General features: G+C 51.5%; 1 protein-coding gene across 1 annotated transcript in view; it reads left to right on the forward strand.

Annotated features, from left to right (window-relative positions):
* Nucleotides 1-258: 258 nt before the first annotated feature.
* Nucleotides 259-22,381, forward strand: part of LOC142076487 (uncharacterized) — a 45,055-nt gene continuing 22,932 nt past the window's right edge. The window contains exon 1 of the mRNA XM_075138771.1: nt 259-348. Coding sequence (XP_074994872.1) covers nt 259-348 — 90 coding nt within the window. The remainder of the gene's footprint in view (nt 349-22,381) is intronic.

A 22,381-nucleotide genomic window follows, 5' to 3' on the forward strand; every position in this document is an offset into this window, starting at 1 on the left:
TCAAGCTCTCCTGCTCAGACTCAGACTACCTCAGGGAAGTTGTGGTCAGTGTTTGTTTTGCATTTGGGTGTTTTATTTCTATCATGCTGTCCTATGTGGAGATCTTCAGGGCTGTGCTGAGGATAAACTCTGAGCAGGGACAGCTCGAATCTTTTTCCATGTGCCTCCCTCACCTGCCCATGGTCTGTGTGTTTTTAAGCACTGTCAACTTTGCCCACCTGAAGCCCCTCTCCATCTCCTCCCCATCCCTGCACCTGGATGGCTGTTGTGTGCTCCATGGTGCCTCTGGCAGTGAACGTCCTCATTTACAGCATGAGAAACCTGCAGCTCAAAGATGCCCTATGGAAAGTGAGTCCATTGAAATATTTTATTAGTGATAAAATTACCACCTCTCTCCACAAATGACTCCCACAGTATCTGATTCCATTGGGTTTTGTTTGGTATTTTTTACCATTATATATGTCTTTGTTGCTGTTGTTATTGTCCTTCATGGTTATGATGTTCCTACACAAATGTTTACATTTTTATCACTATATCTGAGGCATGTTCCTCATGGGCCCTTAAGTACAGGACATATGCAGACCTCCTCCGGGCACTTCCAGTTCCTCCCCACCTGTCATTTAATTTCAGCTTTATATTTCCAGATGCCATCCAGTTGGTCATGTCTCTGCTGTGAAGCAAAGCCTTTCCACACAGAAGGACTGGGACGCTTGGTACCAGGTTTCCTTTAAGACAAGTCAGAGCTTGGCCTGGAGCCACACCTGAGATGCCACAGCCCAGATGTGCACCGATGCCCTCAGCCAGGGCAACAGACAAGTTGAGCGAGAGCCTGTGCTTTTTGACATCGATAGAGTAACAGCCAAGGCGTGGTGGGACAAATGACACAGCTTGGAGTGCTGCAATGGATGGGTACCGGCTTTTCAGGAGAGACAGGCTGGAAGGATCAGGATTGGGGTTCCTTCAAAGTGAAGACTTTAACTGGATGTATGGAGCTCCTCTGTGGGGCAGGTGAAGAGTTTGGTGAGCCCTTGTGTGGGAGAGGGTCAGAGCAGAGGCCAGTAAAAGTGGCCTCTCATGTGGGAGCTGAGGAACCCACAGTCAGGGTGAGGAAGTGGGCAGAGTCTTTTCGAAGCCCCCCAAGGCAGTCCCTGGCTGTAGAAGCCTGGGTCTCACTGGGGACTGCAATGACCCTGGCATTTTCTGGAAGGGGACCTCAGCAGCATGCACAGCCCAGGTGGTTTTGGGAGTGTCTTAGGACAACGTCTTAGCACAGCTGCTGGATGGGCCAACAAAAATAATGCCAGCCTGGATGTGATACTTGCAAGCAAAGAAGAGCTGGTCAGAGATGTGAAGATTGGCTGTCGTGACCCTGAAATAGTGAGGTCCCAGCACCCGCGGGGAGTGAGGAAGCAGAATAGAAGACTGCAGACATTGGACCTCAGAGGAGCAGACTTCTGCCTCTTCTGGGGAGTTTCAGTGGGGATCCAATGGTCAGCCCCACTGGAGGGCAGCAGAGCTCAGCACAGCTAGTCTTCAAGGACAGCATCCTCCAAGCAGAATACTTGTCTGTATCAAAAATCAGTTTGAGAGCTGAAAGTGAATTCAAGGGAATCACAATGAGCTTTTCCTACTTCAGGAACACTTAAAGAAGAAAACAAAGACATTGATTGGACAATGCTGAATTTAGTAAGAGTAGGTGAAGACAGATCTGAGATACTCTATGTCCTTTTTGCCTCAGACTTCACCAGCAAGGTCTCTCAGGCCTTTGTGCCTCAAGGCAGGACCCTGGAGAACAGCCAACAGAGGATAGGAATCAAATCAGGGGCTCCTTGAGCAAACTCAACAATTACCAGTACATGGGAATGGACAGGTTACATCCAGAGGTGCTGAGCAAGTAAGACAATGTCACAGTGAGGCCACTCTGTCATCTCTGAAAGGCCATGGAGACTGGCGGGACTCCCTGACATCTGGCAGAAAGTAAATGGTGCACACATCTTTCAAAAAGGGCCAGAGAATGAGCTGGGGAGCTCAAGGCTGCTTAGCTTCACTTTGGATGAGGAACATGTCCCAGAGCATGTCCTCTTGGATCGCATTTCTGGGTGCCTGAAAGAGAAGGTCTCTGGGTGAACTCAGGGCATATGTACCCCAGTGGCGGTCTGGCACTTGGAGGGCCATGGTGTTATGCCATTGTACAACCCCATAAAGATTTGGCCATCTCAAAAAAAGGGACGACAGGAGGGAAGTGCTAGCAGGCGGGGCCATTGCTTGGCAGCAAAGAGATAAAGGCAGGATCTATCCCACTTCCCAACCTTCATTGCTCCCAGCTCCATTTAGATATGAAATGTAGATGTGAAATGTATGAAAATAAACACGTCCTCCAAACACAGCTTCTCCATTCAAAGTGTTGGGACAAAATGTGGTTTTGGAAATGGCTGCATAAATCTATATTTACAAAGGAGGTGAGAAAGTTGTCATCAGCTTGCTGGTCCATGTCCACGTCCTATGAAAAAATTCATGAGAATTTACACCCCAGCGTCAAAAATCTGAAAATGAAGACTTCCTGACCACTTATTACACCGAGGCCTTTTCTGCACATGTTTCAACTTCTGCCTAACATCTTCATCCAGGGGCTGATTCAGTTGCTCACACAGAGGGGGCAACTTCCTCCAGGATACATGGGGGCAGCTGAAGCCTCCACAAGGGACTGGGAAATGTGACCCAGGAGCAACACGAGCCTTTCTGGAGCAGGAGCTGGTGGACAGACAGGGTAGGCCAGGGCATCTCAGTTGAGACAACTGATTTCTCTCCTCTGACTAGAAAGGGAAGCCTGGGCGATTGTACCCAAGGTGTCCAATGTTGTAGCAGATCACTCTCATCCCTGTCTTCACCTACAACGGAGTCCCATGTAATTTACCCTGCAGCGAATGAAAGGTGAGTGGCGCTAGATGTTGCGGAGTCTACCTGAAGATGCTCCTGAAACCCTGACGTTTTGGGATTAGTGCAGTTTTCGCTATCCAAAAGAGAGCATCTCATTCACTCTTGTGACTTCAACATGTGACTCACTGTGTGCAAAGAGCGAATATGGACAGAGTGCAGGGCAGGGCGTGTTTTGGGGGGTCTTGGGATCTGGGCTTGACACACAAACGTGTTTTGTTTTAGTCTAAGGCCATCCAGAATGGAGAGTGCACTTCAGTGGAGGTAATGTGGACTTAACCTCCAGCTGAGGAATGTCTTTTGTTTCTTGAACTCTGCCTTCCTTTGTTTCTCTGTGTTGGCTATTAAGAAACATCCTTCTGTGTCAGCTCGTTCTCCAAGTAAAGCCCCAGGTGGGAACTGGTGCCAACGCACAGAACCATGCAGCTACAGACTTCAGAGGAGAAAGCTCAGATTTGAACCGGCTGCTAAGTCCTAGTTGCCTGATGAGAGAAATGGTGGGGCTGGGACAAAGACTGTCCATAGAGTGTCTGACATAAAGGGTTTTGACTTCTATATTCAGACTCTATGAGGAGACATTCAGGATCAATATTGTCTGGAGACTGCTGACATCACTTAATGTGTAAGAAGACAAATGAAGAAAAAATTAAAAAAGAAGGAATCCTATCTTGTTGCTGTTTAGTATTGAAATCTATTGACTTCTGAAATCTAATTAACCACATAAGAAGTGAGGAATTAAAGAAAACTATGCACAGAGACTTGGCTTGTTGGGGTGTTTTGCATGTTAATGAGCCCTCTAGTGCCAAGATCCTGCAGATCCTGAAAGACTGAACAAGCCTCTAGAGAAGTAAAAGTCAGCAGCAAACCTCCAAGTTTCTGAGGGTGTTAGCAGGCCCCACTGATGTCCATCACTGGAGAGACCTCGGAGGGAATGACCGGACGAGATTCCCGTCCCTGGGGACTGGTGAAGCAGGAAGTCAGAACCACCGGTTCCAGGTGGAAAATCAAAAGTGGAGGTGCCTCTGATGCACCTGTGATGCATTTCATCAATCAAGAGAGCAAAGCCCTGACCCCTGTTCCCTGGGAAAGGGGATTCTTCCCTCCTGGGAGTCTCAGGGCTTTTCCTGGGGGCAGTGAGAGGTGGGGGTGTGCCATGTGGAGTGAGGACAGCGGTAGGACACCCCCAGCCTCCATGGAGGTGAGGAGGCAACAAGGCACTGGGAACATCAGGAACTGCTGTCCTCTCATGGGCCCCAGCGGAAGAGACAGCAGCCATAGCCGAGAGGACAAGGATCTCAGTTCTGTTGGGGGGGTGTCCCCGCCCCCCCATGGCCCTTGGTTGTCCCCACCACCGGCTGTCCTACACTGTCCTCTACCTGTGCCTGTTTCCTTGAAACCTTTAACCGCCCCCTTGGTCCCCTGCCTCACTGACGCGGGATGTCCCAAGCTTTACTGGTGTCCCTCTATCCTCACTGGTTCTGTCTTCAAACGCAAAGTTTTCTGTGGATTTGCCAGTGCCTCTGAGTTTCCAACAACTCGGCCAGCTTCTTCCAAAGTTCTGCTAATGCTCCTCTGGCACCCAGACTTGCTTGAATCTTCACTCCATATGCCAGCACTGATCTGTACATCCTCCTGCTTCTGCTGCCTCGAATTAAAAAAATCAACCTCTTTCAATTCAGCACGACACCCCCCCGCCCCTTGCCCATGCTGTTTCAGGTCTTCTTCCTACCTGTAGCGCACTTATTGCTACACATACACCGCTCTGTTACCTGCACCCCCATGTGTCTCACAAGTCCTTCCCTCTTCCCCTGCAGTGATGGAACCTCATCCCAGGAGGTCTGTGCATCCTCCAGGCTCATGGATGTTTCCTGAGGTCCATCCAAGCGTGGGGAGTGAAGGAGGAAAAGACAGCAAGGTCCTTCTTGCCATATTCCCGAGACAACCATTCTTCTCGTCTCCTCTGCCAGCAGATGTCAACTGCCTTCCCTTTCTGGGCTCTGACATGCTTGTAAGGATTTGCTAAAGCCATCAGCCATCACTTTGATTCTCACTGGTGTGCCCCAACTCTCTCTCCCAGACCTCCACAGGGGCAATCACTGCTGCTCAAGGCCGCTTACTCTTCAGAAGAGGCCTTGAGCTTCCTGGATCTTCCTGGTGCTTATTAACTATCTTCCTGGCTCCCTCCAGAGCTCATGGTGAGCTTTCTTGTCCGTAACAGGGCCCTTATGACCAGCTTTTATGAAATCATTGCCTTTTTATGAACTTCTGTGCACAAAGAGTAGTCACAGAAAAGCATCAAATACACCAAAAGGGATGCCAGGTGAAGTGCCAGTAAGAACCAGGTGAGCAACACCCACGGCTGTGGCTTCCTTGCAGGGAGTCCTTGCTCAGAAAGGGACCCAGCCTCTGCCAATCCGGGGAGGGAAATCAGCAGTGGTCGTGCCACCTGGGAACACAAAAGGTGACTTTTGCAAGACCGCCCTTCAGCTGAACCGCTTTAGATGTGTACTTTTGGATTGGGTATCATGCTGTACATTGCAAATACTGATTCATGAATTGAATCCAGTCAGTGGATTCAATTCCACTATCATGGAATTCCAGATTTAATCATGAATTCTGAGAATTTACAGACCAGTGTCAAAGCTGTCAAGATGAAGCCTTCTTACACACTTATTACGCCGAGGTCGTTTCTGCATATGTTTCAACTTCTGCCTAACATCTTCCTTCAGGGGTTGATGCACTTGCCCACACCGAGGTGGCCACCGAGATTCCCAGGGGTAGCTGAAGACCCCACATGGTACTGGGAAATGTTACCCAAGGCTGACAGGAGCCTTTCTGGAGTAGGAGCTGGTGGACAGGCAGGGTAGGCCAAAGCATCTCAGTTGAGACAACTCCTTTCTCTCCCTTGAGTAGAAAGGGAAGCCTGGACAATTGCCCCCAAGGTGTCCAGCACTGGAGGAGAATGAGAAATGAGTGGGTCTAGGTGCTGCAGAGTCTACTTGAAGACGCTCTTGTAACCCCGATATGTTGGGACTAGTGCAGATTTGGCTATTCAAAAGAGAGCATTCCATGCACTTTGCCTCTTTGCTTCCCTCTGTGCATTAAGGGAGCTCATGACTTCAGGGTGTGACTCGCTCTGAGTGAGTATGGAGAAACAGAGTCTGGGGCAGGGAGCGCTTTGGGGGTTCTTGGGGTCTGTGCTTGACACAAAAATGTGTTTTCTGTTGGTCTAAGGCCATGCACTGTGGAAAGCGGACTTCAGAGGAGGTAAGGTGGACTTAATAAACAGCAAAGGAGTGGGTTTTATTTTTTATTGAACCATACCTTCATTTGGTTTTGTTTGCTGGAATTAAGAAACATCCTTCTGTGTCTGCGTGCAGCTTGTTCTCCAAGCAAAGCGGGTGGGAGTTGGTGCCAATGGGCTGAAACACGCAGCTACGGACTGTAGTGGAGAAAGCTCAGGTTTGAACAAAGGTGCTGTAAGTCCCAGGGGGCTGATGGGAGAAATGGTGGGGTTGGAGGTAGGGACAAAGACTGCCAGTCTGACATACAGGGCCTTGACTTCCCTACATCTTCAGCCTCCGTGAGGAGATGCTGAGGATCAATATCAGTTGGAGTTTTCTGGTACCACTGAATGTGTAAGCAGAAAAAGAAGGGGAAAAAGAAGAAATGGTTTCTTACTGATATTTAGTATTGAAAACTTTTCACTTTGACTACACTCCTGAAACCTCTCACATTAACCCCATAAGAACAGAGGAATGAAGGAAAGTTATGCCCAGAGACTTGGCTGGGTAGGGCATTTTGCATGTTAATGAGCCCTCTGGTGCCAAGTTCCTGAACTGCAGATACTGAAAGAAGATTGAACTGGCCTCTGGAGAAGGAAGAGTCAGCAGCACGTCTCCAAGTTTCTGCAGGTGTTATTTAGTCCCCCTGAGGCCATCACTGAAGAGATCATGGAGGGAATGAGATGACAAGGCGACTGTCTCTGGGGGCCGGTGAAGCAGGAATGCAGAGGCACTGCTTACAGGTTGAAGATCAGATGTGCAGGCAACTGTGAAAGGCCTTGATGTGTTTCATCAACACAAAGCTGTGGTTTTCTGAGGTTCTGCCAATGGCTGTGAGTCTCCGCACACTGTGCAGCTTCTTCCAAAGCCTTGCTAATGCTCCTCAGTCACCCAAGATGTGATGGGACAACAGCCCAGGAGGTCTGTGCATTCTCCAGGCTCATGGATGTTTCCCTGAGGCCCATCCAAGCGTGGGGAATGAAGGAAGAAAAGAGATCAAGGTCAGTTCATTGGGCACTACTGAGCACATTCCCCCCAGCAGTGGGCATTTCCCTTCTGCCAGGCTGAGCCATGCGCACAGGGTGGAAATGTCTCTATCATCCCTGTTTGTACAAGAAGGGCCTTTCTTCCTGCCATATTCCCAGGACAATCCTCCTCTTCTTCCTCCTCCACCTGCAGGCATCAACTGCTGTCTATTGTTGGGCTCAGGCATGGTTGTAAGGATTTGCTAAAGCCATCAGCCATCGCCTTGCTTCTCCCGGACATCCCCCGACCCTCTCTCCCAGACCTACCATGGCCAATCACTGCTGCCCAGGGCCTCTCGCTCTTCAGAAGAGGCCTTGAGCTTTTTGGTTCTTCCTGGTGCTCATTATAAACTTCCTCGCTCGCTCCAGAGCTCATGGTGAACTTTCTTGTCCACAACAGGGCCTTTTTGACCATCTCTTATGAAACCGTTTTCTGTTTATGATCGTCTGTGCAGAAAGAGCAGTCACAGAAAAGCACCAAAGAGATCAAAACGGATGCTGCGTGAAATGCCATAAAAACCTGCTGAGTTCCCCCCGCGGCTGTGTCTTTCTGGCAAGGAGTCTGTCCTGAGAAGGGGATCCAGCCTCTGCCACTCTCTGGAGAGGCAAACCAGCAGTGTCCATGCCACCTGGGGAGAAAAAGGGTGACTTGTGCAAGACCGCCCTTCATCTGAACCACTTCGATATGTACTTGGGCATGGGGTATCATGCCTTAGAGTGCAAACACCGATCTGATGGGCACTGCCCAGAAGGGCACCCACAGATGCAGACTGCTATGTTGCAGGTGTTTATATTCAGGCAGATTAACCCTTTTGAAATTGGTATTTATTTTTCTAAAATACTGATACCCTTCGGGAAATCACACAGACACTTGGAGGATTATTGATGCATTTTAACATGATTATGGACAAAAGGCCCACCAGCTTTGCATGTAATGGGATGCCAGAGGCCAAGGGATGGATGGTTTGGGCACCGTCCTGGGATCAGGGAAACAGAAGCGTGCTCCCACCTCCCCGACACCCTGCCCTCCTCAGTGAGGCGTGTGAGAACCTCTGCCAACGAGGTCTGAGCTCACAGTTGTGACAAGTATCATATGTCTAACTGCAGCCAACGTTGTCCTGCCAGCTCAGGATTTGAGCTTCCATCTGAGTCAAAACCCCTTCAGTTCACACTACCTCCAGCTTCCCTCTGAGGCTGGCTGTTGTGTGGCACAACTGTCCCGGCTCTCCAGGCAGGCTGGGCAATGGGTTGATGCCTGAATTGGAAGTTTTCCTCTTCCTGGGGTACAAGACCCTCGATGAGAGAAGGCTGTAGAGATTTGGGTTGCAGAGGTTTGAAGTAGTCCTTTCAAAATCTGAGCAGGGTGAGCTTTGGAGCCAAGGAGAAATAGAGCAGCTCTCAAGGGTGTTTTTGAATTAGCGCTACTATCACTAACAAAAGTAACAGGGCAGTGCTGTAAGGGAGTTCCTTCTTATTCTCGATGGTGAGGATGAAGTCAAGCTCTTCAATTTCATTCCCAACAGTCATTCTTACTTGTCAAAAAAGCTACTACGTCTCAGCAGTTAGCCTCCTGAGGAAGTTCTTAGAAGAGTGCTTTTTCTTTCAGTGCTAACTCTTTTATCATTTGAAGATTGCACCTCTTAGAGAGAAGTCCTCTGTAATAATCCCTACTAAATATCTTTTCGCCTTACTTTCTGGGGTGAGAGTGAGGTGGAATGAGGGTGTTGTTTCTTTTTCAGCCAAAGGCAGCCAAAGAACAGAACCCAGATTAGTGCAAAGACACAAAGGGAGCCAGAAGTTTTATGTGGTGTGCACTGACACACCACCATTACCTGCACTTCCAGTTCCCAAAGTCCTACCTGTGCAGCAGAGAGCCTGGAGCTGTGAGCTCCCTTCATCTGCCCTGCATGTCAGCATGTGAAATGGAACTAACCTAGTCACAGAGTTGGGTTTGGTTCTGTCCACAGCCTGAAGCACCACATGGGTCAGGAGACAAGCCAGGATACCTGACGAGGACTCACACTTCTCTGCACTTAAAGCTTAGGGTTCCAGGGAATCTCAGGTGGCGTGGCATACCGATTCCTGGTTTGAAGGAGCTGGTCAAGTGCCTCATCTCCATTTCTGTGATGGTGGCTTTGATGCCTGGCTGATGTGCAGACTCTGTACATGGTTGCTGACACCTATTGAGAAACCTGCTCTGAAAGGATTACCAAGGTAGGCTGTTCTTTTTGGAAGGGTATTAGGAGAGTAAAAAGGAAGAACGTGGGTTGGGGCAAATGAAAAGGGATGCCAAAGATGTGGTCAGGGCTGTTTGGGGGTACTTGTAAGGCAGCCCTGCACGTGATGTGAATTATTTCTGGGGTCAGGGAGCACCTGGGAGCTTCCTCTACTCTGAAACCATGAAGGGGAAGGAAGGACAGCATCCTTCAGGCTGGAAGTGACCTCGGGAGGTGTCTCCACCAACCTCCTGCTCCAAGCAGGGTCAGACCAGATTACTCAGGCCTTTATCCAAACACATCTTGATCACATTCCAGGACAGAACTGGTGCATGCTCCCTGGGAAACAGCTTCCAGAGTTTGACTATCCTCATGATTGAGAAGTTTCTCCCTTTATCTAGCATCCTGCCAAGCCCAACCATCCAGCTTCTTTTTCATCCATCTGCTTATACACCCATGCAGACCATAATATCCTCTCCTGGCCACAAGAATATCGTGGGGGATGTTGCTGAATGCCTTGCTGACTTCCAGGGAAAAGACCACCACCGCTCTCCCGAAGTCCAGCAGTCCTGTCCTTTCATCACAGAAAGCAAAGAGGCCTGCCAGGCACAATCTACCCTGCGTAAATGCAGTCACCTTCTCTTCCAGACCCCCAGAGGTGGGATCTGAGTGGACGTGTTCTGGGGCACAGCCTTTAGTTCCACTGCTCATGCATTGGCCATTTCTGAAAAGTGCAGACCACATTTGGGTGCTGCCAGGCGTCAAGGAGTTCTCCCAGTCTCCGTGAGCTTTCAGAGATGATGGAGAGTGGCCTCACTGTGCCACCAGCCTGCTCGCTCAGCTCCCTGGGATGCCACCCCTCCTGTCCCAGAGACTGGTAAAGATTGCATTAGTCCAAGTGACCCCGACTTGATCCCCATCCACTGGTGGCTGTTCTTCTCCAGATTCCTACCTCGAGTCACTGAGGCCTGGGAGACCTTGCTGGTGAAGACGGACGATGAGAGGACATGGAGAATCTCACCTCTATCCCTTATGAAATTCAGCAGTGGCCACACACAGTGTCTTTGTTTCTACTTTAACTCTTCCTCAAGGAGTCAACACTCCTTATGGAGCCCTTGCGTTGCCTTACAGGTCTAGACTCAGTTTCGATCGGGACTATTGCTGTGCCTGGAGGATGCTGTCCTTGAAGAGCAGCTGCACTGAGCTCTGCCACCATGCCTTGGCAGTTCATTCCATCAGTGTCACAGCTCGGTCTCTGACATGAACGGCTCCAGCTCACCGTGTCTGTGGCCCTGGCTGAGGGCATTGCTGCACATCAGGGCTGAAGCACATACGCTGTGGAACCAGGCAAGCTCTGACTTGCCATAAGGGGTCCTGGTACCAAGTGTCCTCGACCCCGTGTGTGCAAAGGCTTTGTTTCAGAGCAGAGACATGGCAAGGACAAAAGATTGCTGAATGTCTTTGGAGGCCTAGAACTACAAACCCAGAATGCAATGCCTAAATTCACCCAAGTGAAGACATCCCGCGCAGCTTGGAGAACTTAGGTCCTTTGCTGTAAATTTCCTGGTGTCCTTTGTAACGATGGTGATTCTCACGCCCAAATCTTTTTCTAATAGGAGAAATGCCGCTGCTGGCAAGAAGTGTCCCTCGCCAGTGGAGGGAGGAAACATCAGTGATGACTTCAGCTTGTTCCACAGTTGGTTTCCCAGGGATATCCCTGAGGGAGCCCCGAGGGGGCAGAGCAAGTGGTGCCTTGGGCTGGTCCTCTGCTGCTGAGCTGGGCTGGGCTCCTGCGATGGAGGGAGCTCCTGGCAAGCGGGCAGCGCTGCAGAGAGACAGCTCTGCCCAGGAGCAGCTCCTCTGCAAAGCGCAGCAGGGCTGAGGGCACTGCCTGCAGGCACCGAGGGGAGAGGAGCGAGGCAGAGAGAGGTTAGAGGCAGTCTGGGCTGGGAGGATGCTGAGAATGAACGGGAGGAGAAACCTTCACAGCCCTTGACACGGTAAGTCTCCGGGTGCAGGGCAAAGAAGCTGCGGTGCCTGGAGAGATCTCCAAAAGCTGGCACATGCCACAGCCTATAGGACATCTCAGGAGGTCTCTCCCACCTTCTCTGGTGTGGAGGAGGAGGACATGGTGCAGAGCAGGGCTTCCCTGCTGCACGGTCAGAGAGACAGGGCATGAGGGCTGCCTTCTGCTGGGGGGGACTGCAGGGGTGTGCAGGCAGGGGTGCCCAGGGCTGTCCTTGCGAGCAGGTTCCTGCACCCCAGGGGCTGTGTGCTGGGGCAGGGACTCTGCCGCCTGCCAGGGTCAGCACTCAGCCTGCCCGGGGAGCTCCCCACGGCACTGTGGGGAGAAGCTGTGGGTGGAAGGAGCGACCCCCAGCAGGGCAGGGTCCTTCTGCTGTCGATACGGTGATTCCTGGGTCAGGGCTGCTCACAGTTCCAGCTCAGCCCCGGGCATTTACGAGGGGACTTTTCAACTGGAAGGTCAAGGAGGGATGACTGTTTGGATAAGGAGCTTTCCTGAGTCTGTCTGTTCAGTTTCTAGCTCGGGGTGTTAATGTTAATCTTAATCAACATTAATCTTCAAAGTGTTATCATCCTGAGTATAGCCCTCACCCAGAACTGGGTTAAAAGACCAGTTAATAAGAAACCAGAATGATGAAGCTAGTGAGTGGGTGTTTGATTGGAGGAGATCAAGATGTATATGTTTTAATTTAAGAACACTATGGTGATAGATATTTAGTTTGTTGTGCATTCTATATTGCTCGCTTCTGTAATTTTAAACAATGAAGATTTGTTACTTAGAAGTTAGATAACTAACAGGTGTGTGTTTGTAATTGTGTGGAGTAGTAATTAATTATAAACTGTGTGTTTTAGAGGTAGTGATAATTAATTTTAACTATGGAAACTATAAACAAACGTGGTCCAAGCATGGTTCAGGGACAAATTGCGACCATATAAGGTAAAGAGGAAATAAGTTCATGAAGAGTTCACCACCCTGCCGACCACCAGAGACCACCCGAGACCTCCAAGAAGACCCTAAAGGCTTTAGTGCACATGTGTTTAAGATGATGTAATATTATAATTGGTTCTCAGAAATGTAATGAATATGTAACAAGGAAATTTAAAATATGTATTAGAAGCATGGATATAAACAGAAAGGTGACTAGACCAGGTGTGCTTGATTTGTGGCAAGTCCACCGAGCACCCAGGCCTGAATAAAACAATATCTCTCCTGAGTGTGTGGAATTGGTTACTTGCACGCCGGGCACGAATCCGCTTTTCGGACAACAGGGGGGCTACCGATAGCACCAGCATCCCCTTTCCAGTCTCATCAGCATTTGTGGGACCTGCTCTTTACCCCCTGCGCACACGGAGAGGCTGCAGGGCAGCGCTGGGCACCCAGGGGCTGAGATGGGGTCTGTGAGCACTGGCAGGGAAGAGCCGTGGGGCCAGAGCAAGAGCTCCTGGCAGGGACAGCTCCAGGCAGGAGAGATGGGCAGCAAAGGAAGGACCTGCTAATGGAAGCCCTGTTGCAGGGGAGATGTGGGCACCTCCCGGCCACCCCTGCAGTGCAGATGCCTTCCCTCAGCAACCCCCTTCATCTCTGCCACCCAGCACAGCCCTCGGCCCTCCCGGCCATGGGGTCTAGGGGGGAGCTGACAAAAACCCCAAGCCTCTCACAGTGCCTTCTGCCACCTCAGCTCCTCAGCACGGGGAGTGCAGGTGCTGACAGGCCCTTCTGCGTTAGGAGCGGTTCCATCTGACCAAGTCAAACGCCAGCACTGGCCCCTGCCCCCACCCTTCCCATGAACCCACTGCTGCAGAGCAGGGCTGACTCCTCGGCAGCCAGCGGGCAGGGGCCCTGCTCCTCACGCCACATTCAGCCAGCACCCACCAGAGCTCCAGCCCCGCAGCTGAGGAAGGATTCCTGGAAAATGCAAAGAGGGGGTGTGCAGCAGGGGCAGGGGCTGTGGGAAATGGCTTGGATTTTACTCAGAGAAGTCTCCCCTAACTTCTTGTGTTTTCCTCCTCCAACAGGTCCCCGTGCCCAGAGGGACCAAATGTCCAACGGCAGCTCCATCACCCACTTCCTCCTCCTGGCCTTCGCAGACACGTGGGAGCTGCAGCTCTTGCACTTCTGGCTCTTCCTGGGCATCTACCTGGCTGCCCTCCTGGGCAACGGCCTCATCATCACCGCCATAGCCTGCGACCACCGCCTGCACACCCCCATGTACTTCTTCCTCCTCAACCTCTCCCTCCTCGACCTGGGCTCCATCTCCACCACTGTTCCCAAAGCCATGGCGAATTCCCTCTGGGACACCAGGGATATCTCCTACGCAGGATGTGCTGCACAGGTCTTTTTCTTTCTCTTTTTCATTTCAGCAGAGTTTTCTCTTCTCACTGTCATGGCCTACGACCGCTACGTTGCCATCTGCCAACCCCTGCACTACGGGACCCTCCTGGGCAGCAGAGCTTGTGTCCACATGGCAGCAGCTGCCTGGGCCAGTGGGTTTCTCAATGCTCTCCTGCACACGGCCAATACATTGTCACTACCCCTCTGCCACGGCAATGCTGTGGACCAGTTCTTCTGTGAAATTCCCCAGATCCTCAAGCTCTCCTGCTCACACTCCTACCTCAGGGAGGTTGGGCTTATTGCGGTTAGTGCCTGTTTAGCATTTGGGTGTTTTGTTTTCATTGTGGTGTCATATGTGGAGATCTTCAGGGCCGTGCTGAGGATCCCCTCTGAGCAGGGACGGCACAAAGCCTTTTCCACGTGCCTCCCTCACCTGGCCGTGGTCTCCCTCTTTCTCAGCACTGCAGGGTTTGCCCACCTGAAGCCCCCCTCCATCTCCTCGCCATCCCTGGATCTGGTGGTGGCAGTGCTGTACTCGGTGGTGCCTCCAGCAGTGAACCCCCTCATCTACAGCATGAGGAACCAGGAGCTCAAGGATGCCCTAAGGAAACTGGCCCAGTGGACGCTGTTTCACCGACAGTAACCTGCCTCCCCTTCTCTGCACAGTCCCCAGAGTTTATCTTAGGCCATGGCTCTATTTTTTCTCTTGTTATAATCCTTATTATATATAATTTTCTGGCTTTATACTACTTGTCTTGAGGCTTCATACTATTGTGTCTGAATCTTGCCCAACACTGTGTCAGATGTGGCATGTGCAAAAGCAGCTCTTCAATAAAAGGGGATCTCCCAGGTGCAGTGTCTGAAGGCTGGGCTCTTCCTTCAAAGTTGCTTCCACGAAAATGTCCAAGGAATTGGTCTTTCAGAAAGCTTCTTCTCCTTTTGTTCTCAATGGTTTGGGAGTCAAGCTGCATTCCACTGGACCAAACGGTCTGGATTTAAGAGTTCTCTCCTTGGTGTCCAATGGCAGGGGACACGGTCCATGAACTCCCATTATCTTCTCAGATTCCTTCATGGATGACAAGACTGATGGCACATACCAGAGTCTCTGGAAATGAATTTGGAGGGGTGAGGAGAGGAGAGGATGGGGACTCACCCCGCGCCCTGGGGTTGCAATGAATGGAGACTCAGAAGGTGAAACACCCTCCAAGGTGAAGTCCCCCAAAAGTAAAGCACCAGATTGACGTATCCATGGACAAGGACTCTGCAGTGCCATGGGAGTGAGTGGGGACCCAGCAGGCAGAGGGAGGGGAGACTGGAGAGATGCAGGAGGTGCCGGAGGAGGCCCAGGGCAGGACTGTCATGCTGTCGTGGGGAGTGGGGCTGGTGGGAGCAGAGGAGGGGGCAAATTCAGTCAGGGCTGGGCATCACCTGCAATATGAAAGCAGGAGAGGCAGCGAGTGAGTAGCCTCCATTTCCTCGTGTCCTTGGGGCCAGCAGCATCCCTGGGGCTGATGGGGAGGCTGAGCTCCCTGTGTGCCCCCCAGCAGCTGCTGTGCCCCTCAGAGGGGCTGGGGCTGTGGGGTGAGTGCCCAGAGCTCTGCAGCACCCTGCGGTGGGCACTGCCGTGGGACCAGCCCAGGTTGGGCTGCTGGGCTGGGCTGGGCTGGGGAGAGGGCAGGGGTGGTGGGGAGAGGTGGGGAGGGGCTGGGCTGGGCTGGGAAGTGCCCAGGAGAGGAAAGCAGCAGTGTAGTGCTCAGCTGTGTGAGTGTGCAGGGTGGGGGCACACAGCAGGGTGCTCACAGTGCAGAGTCAGGCATCATGGGGAAGGAAGCAAGGCACCAAAGGTGCAGAAGGGAGAGGCCCAGTCTGTGCCATGGTCCCTGGACACCCCGGGAAAGCTGTCCTGGGAAAACCATCCCAGACGAGTCCCACACACTGGCCATTTCCACCTCTGGTTGTACCCCTTTGCTGCTTGGAGGGACCTTTGCTGCTTGGTCACCTCTGTCCTCCTCTGGGGCTCACTGATACCCAACTCCACCGCCAGTATTAATAAACAGGGAACCAGTTTCCTACTGACACTTCTTACACACAAGTCCCAGAGCTCTTGCCACAGCTGGTCTCTCAGCCAAGTCCCTTCTCAGACAGCCCCAGCTCGATCAGGTGCTCATGGCCTTGTCTCAACAAACATTGAAAATCTCCATTGATTGAGGTCCCACCAACTGGCCTGGGTCCTTGCCCCAGTGGTTGGCTCTGAGGGATTTCTAAAGAAATCCCAGCTCTTTCAGGCTCTCCTTGGCCAAAATGTGCTCCAGGCCCCAACAATGCTTCTGGCTTCTGCAGGACTCGCTCCAGTCTGTCAGGGTCTTTCTTGTGCTGGGGAGCCCCAAACTGGACACAGCGGTCCTGTGGTGGGTTAGCCTTGGCCAGCAGCCAGACACCCACCCAGCTGCTCACTCACTCACACCCCCGGTTCAACAGGACAAAGGGAGAAAATAAACCAGAAATGTCATGGGTGAAGATAGAATCAAGAAGATCAGTTACCAATTACTGTCATGGGCAAAGACATGTTGACTTGCCAGGGATCAATTTAATTTACTGCCAATTAAAAAAGATCGGGATTGTGAGAATCAATGACAAAAATATTAAAGGCCATTCTCCTCAGACTTTCTTCTTGCTCAAATTTCTCCATTGCTCCCAATTCATCTACCCACCCACACACCAAGAGGAGCAGGGGGGATGGTGAAGAGGGGGTTAACAGTCAGTAAAGAATATCGCTTCGTCTCCTTCCTCCTCACACTTTTCCCCTGCTCCACCTTGGGTCCTCTCCTCCATGGATCCCACCATATTTACAATCAAGGCCATGTGTTGTTCATTTCTTTCTGTCTCTCTTTTCTCCTTTATACTCCCAGACTCACGGAAATGTTGAGATTGGAGAGGACCTCTGGAGATAATCGAGTTCAACCCCCCAGCTGAGGCAGGGTCAGCTAGAGCAGGTTGCTCAGCAGCTTGTCCAGGTGGGTTTCGAATATCTCCATGGATGGAGACTCCACAACCTCTCTGGGCAACCTGTTCCAGTGATTGACAACCCTCACAGTCAAAAAGTGTTTTCTTGGGTTCAGGTGGTACTTTATAACATTAATAAGACCCTTCCAAACCTTTTCTTCTCCAGACTGAACAGTCCCACATCTCCCAGCCTTTCCTCCTGTGAAAGATGCTCCAGTCCCTTAAACCAGCTTTGTGGCCCTTGGCTGGACTTGCTTTAGCAGGTCAACAACTGTCTTGCACTGGGCAGCCCAGCACTGGACACAGCACTGCAGATGGGGCCTCACCAGTGCTGAGGAGAGGGGAAGGGTCACCTCCCTCCACCTGCCAGCAATGCTTCTCCTAATGCAGCCCAGGAGGCTGTTGGCCTTGGCCGCGGGGGTGCACTGCTGGCTCCTCTTCAGCTGCTTGTCCTCTGGGACCCCAAGGTCCTTCTCTGCAGAGCTGCTGTCTAGCTGGTTGGCCCCCAGCATGATGTCCAGAGTGTGACTGGATCACAGGCTGTCCTCCCCCAGGGACATTCTCAGCAGCACCTTGTCCTTCGTGGAGATCAGCCCCACCTCTGGCATAGGCCCCACGGTGCTGTAGAGTCACCTGGGACAGCAAACCCCTCTCCTGCCGGGGCTGCACAGCCCTCACCTCTTTCTCTCTGGCCTTGGGCACTGCAGCTTTTGCTCTCGGGGTGGCAACCTCATCCACCATGCTGTTGCCACCTGCCACCCACTCCAGCATGCCTCTGCTGGGAAGCAAAGCCTTTCCACACACGGGGTCATATCTCTGGGGACCAGGTTTGCATGGGACAAGACTGCCCTTGGCCCTGGTGCCCCATCGGAGGGGCTGCAGCCCAAATGGGCACCAAAGCCCCCAGCCTGGGGCACAGAGAGCAGGAGCCGCGGGTGCCATCACAGAGCTGTGACTTCAGTGGAATAAGAGCTGAGGTGGGGAAGGACAGCTCCCACGGCTTTTGTGGTAATGGAGATAGAACATCTTTAGGAGAGAGTGATGGGGAAGATGAGTGAGGGCTGCCTTGTGTGGTGTCAGGGCAGTTCAGATATATGGAGGGACTCTATGGGACACGTAACAGGTTAGATGGTGGCTTGTGTGTGGGTCAGCTTCTAAATGGGCCACCCAGTCTTCTCCTCACCTGGACCTGGTAGAGGAAAGAGCTGGTCAGGGATGTGAAGACCAGTGTCAGCCTTGGCCATAGTGACCATGAAATTGTGGTCTGCCAGATGCCCAGGCACATGGGGAAGGAGAGTAGCAGAGAGCAGACCCTGCACATCAGGGAGTGAGAATTTGGGCTAGTGAGGGCAGTGGCAGGTGGGTCCAATATGGCAGTGTCAAGGCCCTGAGAGCATCCATAGGACTTCATGGCCCTGAGCAGCATCACCTGGGGCCTCCACTGCATCTCTGCCCATGGGCCCAGGAGGCCACTGAAGCCCAGGCCTGAGGTTCAGCCCCAGCTTCATCTAAGCTGTAGGTGTTCGGGTCTCCAGACACAGCCAGAGACACAGCCTTGCCTGGCCATGGACCTTGTTGGTTCGGACTTGCAGAGGCACTCTCCAGCTTGAGTCTTTATGGGGTGTCCAATGAAATGACACCATCGCCCTCCAGGTGCCAGACCCCACCTGATTCACAGAGGCTAAGGGCCTTTCTGCTGCCTTTCCTCCCATCACTTGGTCAGGTTTTGGGAGGAGAGGACGGAAAAGCAGGTGAGGTTTCTGGGTGCCAAGGATTGAGATGGGGGAGCAGAGCCCTCACATGTGAAACGATCTAAAGGCTATGCTAGTTCACAAGTGTTCTCTTCAGCTGCTTTCTCGGAGGCCTTAAATCTTCAGCAGGAACCTGGAAATGCTGAGATCCCTCCACCTCCCTCTCCTTCAGCAATTAAGTTGATAGTACCCAAGTCAGAGGTTTTTTTTTTTTCAGTTCTGTTTAGAGCCTAAAGCACTGTCTTGGCAAGGCTCCTCTTTACACACTGAGGGACACTGCCGGTCACCTTTGCCACCAGCTCACACTACTGGGTTTTGTTTTCCCTTCTGTTCCCCAGCACCACCAGGGCCTTTTCCACAGAGCTGCTCCCCAGCCAGGCAGACCCCTTCCCCTGCCACTGCAGGCTGTCAGTCTATCCCAGGCGCAGGACCTGGCCTTTGTTTTTTGTTTGTCTCATGAAGTTCCTGACAGGACAGTTCTCCCGCCTGTCCGGATTCCCCTGAAAGGCGTCCCTAAGGCACAGGAATGATCCTCCCAAATTTACATCATTGAAAAATGTGGTGTGAGTTGCCTCCTCCGGGCCGTGGATACAGGTGTTAAACTGCACAGGGCTCAGCAGAGTCCCCTGTGCCGCCTCACCAAACCCCAGTACGTCCCCTGGCCTCCAGGTAGAGCATGGCCCCTTCCCCACTGCGCTCTCAGCCTCATCATCCAACTGGTGTTTTGCTCATCTGTTTGTCTCCCTCTCCAGACTGGAATGGCCTAACTTGGGTACAAGAATATTGAGGGAGACCACGCCAAAAGTCTTGCTGAAGTGGAGGTCAATGACATCAACTGTTGTCCCCTCGTGCACAAATGTAGCTCCTTCATCATGAAGGCAACCCGGTTGGCGAGGCATGATTTACCCTTGGTAAGTCCATGGCGATGCTCTTCTCTTTTAGGTGCCCACAAATGTCACCCAGGAGCACTCATTCAATGGCTCACTGCTCACCACAGTGAGCTTGTGCAGCCTGTGGTTCCCTGGGTTGCACTTTTGGCCACTTTCAAAGATGAGTGCAACTCTTGCTTGTCCTCACTCACAAGAGACCTCTACCAATCCAATGACTTTTCAGAAGGGATATTCCAAAGAAATATTGGTCTTGCCCTGTAACTTCATTACCACTGTTCTTCCTGTTATACGGTGTATTCAGTTTCTCTAATCTTTCATATAATTTCACCTGTCCTCATACAATGACCATTTCTAATGTCCCTTTTGCAGATGCAGACTCTCTAGACAAAGGCCCATTCCATTATTTCCCAACCGGCTGTTATTCTTTGTTCATTCAGATACCTCTCACCTACTCAGTTGCTGCTTTGCACTTCGGGGAGTTAAAACCTTGCCTGTCTTTCAGTACCCTAAACATCCCTGTAGCCAATTCTTTAATTATGGTTGTATCTAACTTTTTTGTATCTATCTCAAACATTTCTCATAAGATTATCCCTTGTAGAAAGGCAACCTCATTAGAGACAGCTTGTACTTAGCATATGGTTGAGGAGTGTGTTTTATTTTTTATGAAACTTTATCATGCTTTTATTTGCTTGCAAATAGGAAAACTTCTTATGTGGTCTCTGTGCAGCCAGGTCTCTAAGGGAAGCAGGTGGGGAATGGTGCAATGGAGCTGTAACATTCAGCTGCAGATTTCAGTGAAGTCTGATGCAAGGAAGAGTGATGCAAGTCCCAGATGGCCAATGAGAAAAATGGTGGGGTTGGGGACGTGAGGAGCAAAGTTCTCCATACAGTGTCAGTGCTTTTCCTAGCTGTCCAGACCTCCTGAGGAGACACCCTGGATCACTATCACTTGGAGAAGGATTCTATCACCTCTTCTCTAAAATGAAGAGTAATAAAATAGAAACTTTAAATTAAAAAATAACTTTCATTTGGTGCACTTTGAAATCTTCCTCTTTCACTACACTATGAAATGACTCCAATTAGCTGTACAAGCCTGGAAGACCTAAAGAAAACTACAAGAAGAGAAAGAGCTCCTTAAGGCTTTCTGTATTTTAATGACACCCATGGTGTATTTGGTGCTGAGCCCTTGAAGCTCCCATGATGAGAGGAGAAAGAACAAACCTCTCAAGAAGTCCAAGTCAGAAGCAAAACTCAAAGTACCTTGAAGCATTAATGGGTCCCACTGAGGACCATTACTGACAAAGCCTCCCCATGGCCTCGTTAGAGCAGATCATTGGAGGCCATGCTTGCAGGTAGGCAAAGGCACTGTGCAGGTGGCTGTAATGCTGAGAAAACCCTTGGTTTGTTTTAGGAAGCAGAAAGGCCAAGCCCTCACCCCCAGGCCCTGGGAAGGCAGATCCTGTCCCTCATGCGTGGCTCAGGGCTCTTCTTGGGGGCAGTTGGATGTGGGGGTGAGCAATGCCAAGTGTAGGAAAATTCTATGGTACCTCCCGGCCTCCAAAAGAAGGGGCAAGGAGGAAATGAAGTCCAGAGCCTCAAAAGAAAGTTCCCCCCTGTAGGCCTCGGTGGCAGAGGCAACTGCCTTAGCCAAGGGGACAAAGACCTCGGTCCTGTTGAGCCTTTTGGCCTTGACAGAGCCCTCAGCCATCTGTACTGCAGGCTGTCCTACACTGTCCCATGCCTGCACCTCTTGCCCTTCAGGCTGTAGACACCCATCTTGCTTTCCCACCTAGCTCTCACCCCAGCATTTCTAGACCTTCACTCATGTCTCTCCACCCTCACTGACTTTTCCTTGAAACACAAAGCCATGGGCTGATCCAGACTCCCTCTGCGTGACCTCTTACATCACAAAGCTACCCTTTGACTGAGAGTTCTTTTTCCTCACATCCAGTCTGAACCTTCCAAGCTGTGCTTTGTGGAGGTTGCCTTCTCTTCCCACTACCAAGAAAAGCTCTGAGCCTCTACTTCACCAGGCTAAAGAACACCAGGTCCCTGAGCCTCTCCACAGAGGCCCCACACCGCATCCTAGCAGATGTCCTCTGGGGCCACTCCAGTTCTTCCCCATTCCTCCAGACCAGGGAGGCCCTGGTTTTCCATTTCTTTAACCCAAGAAGAAATCCCTTCCCTTCCCTTCCCTTCCCTTCCCTTCCCTTCCCTTCCCTTCCCTTCCCTTCCCTTTTTCTTCTCTCCCAGAAGATATGGGAAGGCTGTCATTAGGTCTCCCCAAAGCCTTCTCCTCTCCTGCCTTTGCACCTTGGCAGCAAAGGCAGACAACGGCACCCTGGCCTGCATTAGGCAGAGCACTGCCAGCAGGTGGCTGGAGGTGATCCTTCCTCTCCACTCAGCCCTGCTACAAGTTGTCTTGCTGACTTCCCTCAAGGGTTTCTACATCCCCACCTCACTCCCACTGCAGCCAAAGCTGCCCTCCACATCTTCCACCAGCTTCTTGTGAGAAACAAGTCCAGGAGAGCATCCCCCCATGGCAGATCAGGGATCACCTTCCACCTTCCCTCTGACTGAGGCCTTCTAGCAGAGGTCCACGGCCTTCAAAGTCCCCAGTGACTACCAAGTCCTTTGTGTCCGTTCCTCCAGCTTTCTAAAGGAGCCCTCATCTTCTTCCTAACCTTCCTCAGGCGGTTCAGTGATCCCGACCATAAGAGCATTGTACATGGAGGAGTTAGTGATCCCCCTAACAGCAAACCTGAAAAGACCCTGGCCTGCATGTGCCGCGCTGTGCTGTGCTCCACGTACAGCTTGGTCTTCAGGCTGTGTTGTGCTGAGCATATCCCTGGGTCACAGGAGAAACTTGACTGCAACAGAGGAATCTGCAGGAAGCTCCCACCTGGTACTGGTGATGAGGC

The sequence above is a fragment of the Calonectris borealis genome, unplaced genomic scaffold, assembly GCF_964195595.1.
Source record: "Calonectris borealis unplaced genomic scaffold, bCalBor7.hap1.2 HAP1_SCAFFOLD_58, whole genome shotgun sequence".
In the NCBI taxonomy this organism is placed as follows: Eukaryota; Metazoa; Chordata; class Aves; order Procellariiformes; family Procellariidae; genus Calonectris; species Calonectris borealis.